This window comes from Hyaena hyaena, unplaced genomic scaffold (assembly GCF_003009895.1).
Source record: "Hyaena hyaena isolate Hyena2069 unplaced genomic scaffold, ASM300989v1 scaffold_283, whole genome shotgun sequence".
Classification (NCBI taxonomy): Eukaryota; Metazoa; Chordata; class Mammalia; order Carnivora; family Hyaenidae; genus Hyaena; species Hyaena hyaena.
The window spans coordinates 50520-58953 of record NW_024080916.1 but is presented as its reverse complement, the minus strand read 5'-3'; the positions used below and the strand labels follow the sequence as shown (position 1 = coordinate 58953).

General features: G+C 36.3%; 1 protein-coding gene across 1 annotated transcript in view; it reads left to right on the top strand.

Moving 5' to 3' along the window:
* Nucleotides 1-6128: 6128 nt before the first annotated feature.
* Nucleotides 6129-8434, top strand: part of COL3A1 (collagen type III alpha 1 chain) — a 40436-nt gene continuing 38130 nt past the window's right edge. Inside the window, exon 1 of the mRNA XM_039246568.1 lies at nucleotides 6129-6330. Coding sequence (XP_039102499.1) covers nucleotides 6252-6330 — 79 coding nt within the window. The 5' untranslated portion in view covers nucleotides 6129-6251. The remainder of the gene's footprint in view (nucleotides 6331-8434) is intronic.

Sequence of the window (8434 nt, the reverse complement as noted above, 5' to 3'; positions counted from 1 at the left end):
AGTGTTTCATATTTTAAATCACATGCCATTGGTATTTATTAATCACCTACTATATGCAAGGTCCTGTAACAACTACTGTGGGCTATAAAAAGATGAAAAAACCTAAATCTTACCTTAGAGTAACTTTCCTTTTAGTAAGGGAGATAAAAAGCTGTAAATCAAAAGAAACTGACAACCATGGGTAAAAGCAGGGAAGTTAGGGGAGGAGGAAAATATTTCAACAGGGTCAATCAGAGAGATTTCTTATATTAGGTGATCTGTGGGTTGAGTCTTAAAAATGCAGTAGAGGAAAGCTCATATAGAGATGCATCTACAGATATAGGAAAGGTCATGTCAGACAGAAAGGCAACACAAGGAAAAACGTGGAAACAAATAAATATAGGGTAGATATTAGAGAAAGAGAGCTATTGATTTAAGAATGTAGTGCCTAAGTCAGGATGAATTGCATATTGGGAATTATCTAAAAGTATTTTGCCTCTTGTAGGGGTGGGGATGGGAAGTGAAAAGGGTGGATAGGGACATGAAAGAACAGAAGTAAAGTAATATTAATCTATTCAGTATCACCATCCAGAGATTCGCACTTTGCTAATGCTAAGTGGCATAATTTTTATGTGGAAACATTTTACTTGGAGTGGTTATTTTCATTAGTCAGATGTTTTGACTTAATCACATCATGAAATGTATCTAACATCTGTAAAATGGTGAAGGGTGGAAGCAAATTCTTAGGATGATTCCTGTAAATTTTAAGAAATTCTTATATTATTAAACACCTAAAATTTTCCACACTTTTATTTATTTACTTTTCAGTAAGTTTAAATCCTTGAGGTCTATACCATCATATAGATTCTGTGTCCAATGACCTTAGCAGGAAGGTTTCCTCAGAATTGGGCAGGAACTGTGTCTTGTTTTCACTGGCACCTCTCCCCAGATTACTTTGATTTTGTTTGGTTGGCCACCAGGAGTCACTGTGTTGTCCTTTGTATGCCTAAGAACGTTTATTGCCCAAATAGAATTCCATTTTTATCTTAGGCATAAGTGCTTTCAATTTTAAGAGGAGCTACTTGCGTCCTCTGGTTCTGGAGGCCCCACTTAAGCAAACAAAAATGGTCTTGGACCACACTTTTGCAAAGATACCTTCATTTTAGAAATCCTGTTCCCAGCAGTCTTCCATAGGCCCCAAAATGGCAGAAAGAGAATGCTTAATAGTTTAAATACTCCATTCCAATCCCATAAATTTTTTTCACATTTCCAAAATCCTACTATGTTCAAGGGACTGTGCTGGTTGCAGTGCACGACTTCAAAAAGAGGATGAGGTGATAAATAAGAATGACATAAATAGGAATAAAATAAATACATGAATAAATATAAATATAAAGCTATTAAAATGGCATTGCCATATGAAAACTAATATTCCAGAGGGCTGCACTTGGATCCTTGGAAATAAAGGAGCCCATTTACCATAGCTCCATCCCACCCAAGAATTTAATGTTGATATTATTCCCTAGACCAATAACATACCTAAAGACAGAGCTTCTTAAAACTCAATTTAATGCAAAGTCAAAAATAGAGTCTTTAGAAAATTAAAACAGAATATTTTTTACATGAACACTAATGCTAACCTGAAGACAGTTTAGTTGTATAAAGTAATAGTCACAAAGTTAAACAAGGAAAGGCCACATATTCATTTATTTTGGGGAGAAGGAGGCAGATAGTTCAAAATTTCTGTGTCCTAAAGATCCAGATTTAGGATCTTTTTATGGAGGCACACATAACTCCCGCCCCCCAATGGACATATGAATATGAAAATATTGATAAGAATTAAAGTCAGTCTGCATTTGAAGCAGACAAATCCAACAAGCTCAGCTTCGGCCTATCTAATGCTTCTATCTGTAGATCATGATTTGGGCCTCCTTTTTTATCTGTAGACAGAGTTGGCTACATTTGAAAAGCTATTGCAGCTGTGTTGGATATTGCTGAAAATTCCTAAGTATGACTCAAATGACAAATTATATTTGATATAGAGTCTAGTGGGATTTGCAGAGAAGAGCTTCAATCCTGAGAATGAATAAGTTAACTGAAGACCCAACAGGGAACTCCTAAACTCCTACAAGATGTTGCATCCAAGCCTCCGTCACCTTTGTGGCAAAATTTATAAAGTAATCACACTGTTCAGGGATGAGTCAGTGTGTTAGGTAATGAGATGAATTTCAGTTTTCTATGAATTTTCAAGTATAATTACCATAATAATTATGATGGCAAGTGAATCATCACCGATTCATAAGTATATAAAGACTTCATTCAAGAGGACATACTGACAATGCTTCAGAAACTTTCACATAAATTCAAACATGTATATTAAGGCAACTTCCACGAAACTGTACTTGCTCAAATTTTTGTCAATCCTTAAAAGTACATATATACAAACATACACATAGACACACATGTAAACACATTCAAACACATATGTGAATTCTCCTGCATGCCCTAAGATCTGACACCATCATTCAGTATGATAGGGTTATACTGAATACAGTATACAGTACTTACTCAAAAAATTTTTAATTAGAGCAATACTGGAAATTTTATAAAATTACATAAAAATTAATGAGAAGCCAGAAATCAGAAGAATAGCCATTTTTAAATTGGCTGTTAACTCTGCAACTTTATTCTTTCTCTTCTTTCCATCCTTTTACAATCCTCCCTTAGAAGATATACTAAATTAAGTGCCAAATTTGTGTTCACCCAATTCTTAAATTGCATAAAAATATCTTTACCACAATCAGTGACTAATCCAAGTGGAAAACATTTGAAAAAAAAATTGGAAACTGTGCTATTTAATTCCAATCCCAGTGAGTAATTTTGAGAGTCATGTAACCTCTTTGAACTTGGTGTAATTTTCAGTCGAAAAACACAAAGATAGAAATGCAGAACCTCAGTCGTACCAGCAAAGGATATAAAAAGAATAGATGGGAATAAAGCTATTTAGTGTTTACAAAATGAGTATGTGGTAGCACACTTCATTTTACTGAATGGCAAGGAAATGTGAGTCTTGTCCATAAGTAAAACTTCTAGGCTAGAAAGAACTAGTTATCCATATAGTTCTATGGGAACAAGAATAAGAAGACAAATAATCTGTCATAGTAAATCACTCAAATATTTGCCTATCATGTCCACTACCGATGTCATTGCTTCAATCTTGGATTTATCTATGGTTATATATGCCAAGTTCTTTATCTACACCATGACATTTTTTAAAAATGTTTATTTGTTTTTGAGAGAGAGAGAGAAAGATAGAAAGGCAGAGTGTGAGTGGTGTGAGTGGGGGAGGGCAGAGAGGGCGGGAGACACAGAATCGAAAGCAGATTCCAGGCTAAGAGCTATCGGCAAAGAGCCCGCCATGGGGCTCGAACTCACAAACTGTGAGACCATGACCTGAGCAGAAGTCAGTTGCTTAACCGACTGCCACCCACCCACCCTACACCCAACCACCCTACAACGCGACATTTTTCAACCATATTTCTAGCTCAACTACACACATAGTGGTATTTGTCCAAATTCTTTTAAAGGGAACACAACTCTCCAAATGTGTTTTCACACATGTAAACTAAATGAACTGATCCATCTCTCCACAAATAGCAAAGAAAATCTGCATTGTGTTTTACAATTGGATGACAAATTCCCCTATTTTAGGGTGCAATTCTGCTATGGGTTTGGTATATTTTTAGGTGAATCCTGTCATAGATACATTTTAAAGGGCTTTCCAGTGATTTGAAAACATATAGAAAATGTCCATAAAAATCATGTATCTCCTTGGCTTAGAAAAAGAAATCACACAATGAAGCAGTACAAGGAGACAGTTCTCTTCCATGTGTTTCTCATGATGGAGATAATTGATTTTCTTATTGCAATTGTAGGGAGCACTGCTGACATTCACTGGTCTACTGAGTTCATCACAGCTGTGCTGATGCGTCTCTCCCAGGCTGCGTTTTCCACTGAACTGGAAGAGATTTGAATTTTTGGTTGATAACTTGCCACACCCTCATTTTGCCTCATCTTTCCAATCTCTTTGTTCAAGGAGAGCCAGATTCATCAGTGCTTTCATGGGTGCTGGTGTTTAGATTTGTGTTAAAGCTCCAAATGTAATCCAGAGAGCAAAATGACATGTCTGTGGGAGCTGGTTAATATCAGTGGAGTCACGGATGTATGGAAAAGAATAACAAAATGCAATTGAAAGGGTGTATGTAATGTCTGAAATAAAGCATAGAAAACATTATTTAAAAATAATAGATGTAATTTTTCACACTGCAAAATGATTTTAGTGAAGAAATTCAACAAATTTCAACTTTTATTGACCATCTAAAGCAATAAAATAATAAATATAGATACACAAATTTTTTATGCAACTGTCAAAGACACCTAGAGAAAAATGAATCACATTTCTGGCTTAGTTTGAATGCAAGATCTTTTTTTGTTTGTTTGTTTTGGTTTGGTTTTTGTTTCTAAGTATAGGATGAAGGTTATTAGAAGACACAAAGATGTATGTAACAGTCTTTTCCCCAACATCTTCACTGTGATCCAGTAAAACAACTTGCTTTTTTCCCTGTTACTTTTCTTTTCCCCTCAAGTGATGATTCTCCAATCTAAAACCAGAAGACTTGCAAGAGATTGGTCCAACCAGTTCTCTTTTCCTGTCATCAGATGATGTCATCTACACTGGGACATCTCTGTGCTTTTTGTAACTGGGCCTGGGAGGCAAGCGTACCACTCTCCATCCTTACAGAATAGATATATACCTGATAATATACACAGAACATGTAAATTGAGTAAACATTGAGGAACATGAATTGAGAGAAAGAGAGAAATGAAGGCAAGTTTAAAGAAGGACAGTTTTGAGCTGGGTCTTAGAGAAGTGACTTCCATGAATTGGTGTGAGGTGGAGAGAATTTTCTGGGCACATGGACACATGCAAGGGGCCACAGCTGAGTTAACATGGAAAAAATAAAATAAATACAGATGACCTTGACCAGCATTGAAGAGCCCAGGTAGAATATACAGGTGACTGGTGACTAAGGTATAAAGAAATATCCTCCTTACTAAAAATATCTTGATACTGCAGACAAGCATGCTTTTCTGGAAAAGATTTATCAAAGACTTACAGATGGTATTTGCCCCTCTTTCAAATATGACCCAGAAATTACTCTTTAGACCCAGAACTACACTGAAAGCTGTGTTAACGTGGCCTGGAAATTATACATATGAACATCTAAATTTGGAAATATTTATATCAATCTAGATAAAATGAAAACTTCTACTGGTACTCTTTTGATATTCCATGAGATAAACCCTTTCCCTTCTTGTTTCTTACAAAGTCAAAACATGAAAAAGCTAAATGTTTCTCTAGAAAACTCTCTTCTGGCTTTCACAAGCAGCATGAACATTTGAAATCTCACAAGAAATCGCTCTTTGCCTTGCCAAAGACATTTATGAAAAATAGAAACAGCTACTGATAAGTATCTAACTTTTAAGATGCCATGCAAACATAGCTCAGATACTTAGTCTTTTGACATTCGCCTGAAACTGACTTCTAGGACCCAGAGCGGGTGGATGAGAAAGGACAAACAGAGGCTTTTCTTTCAGTTAATCTCTTACAGTTCCCTATTTAAAATGAGTGAGGGTGGATTCTGGCAAAATCCCAATATAAAAAAGTTCTAGGAAGATAAGATTTGCAAATTAACCATGCCCAAGAAAAGGGCATCAGGCAATTTCTCCAAATCAAGCAGTTGTTAATGTTGTCAAGCAGTTGTTAATTGTCAGGCTAAATGAAAAATATATACATTTAATTCTTTCATCAAAACACAGGGCAGAGCATTTGGGCATATATTCTTTAAGTTATATAAACATGTATGTATATGAATAAAATATGTAGCAAACTTGTACACAAACTGATGCACACAAACTCCAGATGTATTCTTTTTCTTACTTTGTGGGTTGTGTCTTCTATAAGGGGAAAAAGACATATTAATCACTTCTTTTACTGCTAGGGGATGGGTGCTGCTCTCATATTTCAGAAAGGGGCTGGAAAGTGAGGGAAGCCAAACTTTTTCCTATTTAAGGCCAAAGCAAAGGAATCTCAGTGGCTGAGTTTTATGACGGGCCCGGTGCTGAAGGGCAGGGAACATCTGATGGTGCTACTTTGAACTGCTTTTCTTTTCTCCTTTTTGCACAAAGAGTCTCATGTCTGATATTTAGACATGATGAGCTTTGTGCAAAAGGGGACCTGGTTACTTCTTGCTCTGCTTCATCCCACTGTTATTTTGGCACAACAAGAAGGTGAGTAGGTACCGCTTTCAAGAAACTTTATGGGGTTTTTGTTTTTACTTCTCCTTACAAATAGGTATAAGGGGGAAATTAGTCTCTGAGAAGCGAATTGCATCTGTAAGCTCCCAACTGGGAACGTAAAACTGACCGTGATGGTGCTTTTTACACTTGCTTAGAAAGAATGTTGTCATTTTTGTATTTAAAAGTTTTCTGGCTGTCTAAGATAAAGATGTTCTTGTCCTAACTCATTTTCATGTCAGCGGCACTGGAAACTTTTTAAATGGCTTAAAAAAAAGTTCCCCTTCTGGATTGTTAACATCTTGGAATGCTTCCTTAGGCAGTCTGGAAGTTATTGGTCTCTTGTAACACTTTTACACTCTTTTGTATGCTGGATTCTTTGTAAGGATAGAATACCGAGCATTGTTTTCTCAATAAGATAGTACATTTTAAAGACAGCATGCATTAAGAATAATCTAAAGGAAAATAGACACTATTATTGTTATTGAATAGATTTCTATAAAATGGCAACAAGCAAGTATCTTCAGTGTTCTTTAAATGGATTCAAACTGCTAAAAATGTTTCATCACTCCTATATTTATTCTGTTTCAAGCACTTACATGGCTGATTCATACATGTTTTCTAATAACTTATTGCTAAGGATCTAGTGTTTTCCACACATCCTATATTTTAACTGCATTTGCATTAATGAGGATAATATTTAAAAAATGTTTTCAAAAAAGTGTTTTCAACAGGAATATTTGACTTTTCTGCAAACAAGGTAAAAAGATACTGGTGCTGTTTGACTTCAAAAAGTTGATGTATTTTCTAATAACTGCAAACATTGGTTTTCCTGCTCTAATTTCCCCCAAACCACATTTGTTTTCATTATTTGATTATGTGAAAATATTTCTTTCAATTCATATGTTTCTCATAGTCATGAAAATGGTGGGTGCGCTGGGATACAAACTTTCACAGACATAAATACTTAATTGCTAAATTTAAAGATGTCAGAAGAAATCATTGCACATCAATTTCTATTTGCACATAATCAGAAAGATTTCCATATCAATCTAATGTTTGCAAACATGTGTCTGAAAAGAGTTTTTGTGTTGAATTTCAAATCTTTGATGTCCTTGAAAGTCATATATAAGTGGGGGAGGGGGCCGAGGGTACACGGAATGACATCTCTTCATTTGTGATCAGCCTGTGGCCACCAAAGAAAAGAAACATCGATATTGCTTGCTCCTCTCATTTCCTCTCCCCTTTATTCCTCTTTTCCCTTTCCATCCCCTCCTTTATCTCCCCACCCAGTTGGCTCTTTTGAACCTCCTCCCCCTTTTCATTCCTTCACTGGTCACCAGCCTCCCCTTCCTAGGCAAGCCCATGTTTCCTCATGTTTCCTGCTTCTCTTCCTTGACCACGCCCTCCCTGGTCCCCATGTGTCCTCCCTGCGCCTCCGTCTCTTTTCTTTCTTCTTTCCTCTTGCCTCCTCCCACTTTCTTTCCCTAGGACTCTTAATCTTCCTTCCTTTTTCACTCTTCTCTCCTTCCTCTTCCCATTTTGTCCTTCCCAGAACCTGTTACAGCTCTTAGTCCTTGGCAAGTGTACCAAATGCCTACCACATCCCCAGCTCAATAAAGACATTTACCTCTTTTAAAACTCTTAAGTTCTCCTGATTTCCCGGCGGGGAGGGGGAGGGGGTGGAGAATCACAGAGTTGTTGCCATTTATTGGAAAGACTACAAACTTTTGGTGTTTCGTTCAAAAGATTGACAAAATGTTTGCAGTTGATGCAAAGTGATGACAATCTTTTATTAGCACCATGTCTGTTTTACTACTCCATCCAACTTTAGAGGGGGAAAAAAGTGTTTAATACCTTCATTATCTCTACATCACACAATTTCTTTTAATTTTTCCGTTTCTCTTTAGCTACAGCAAATAACCAATTGTTATGAAATTTTGCCATTACATTTGTGTGCTTTTGAGCTCAAAAGTTGAGAGGGACTTTGGTCAGCTAATGATTTTTGTTTGTCATGAGAAAAAGTTTAAGTATTTTAAGATAGTAAGTACTTCTTGTGTTCCCTATAAATTTAACAAGAAAATTCTGCTGGTGGATT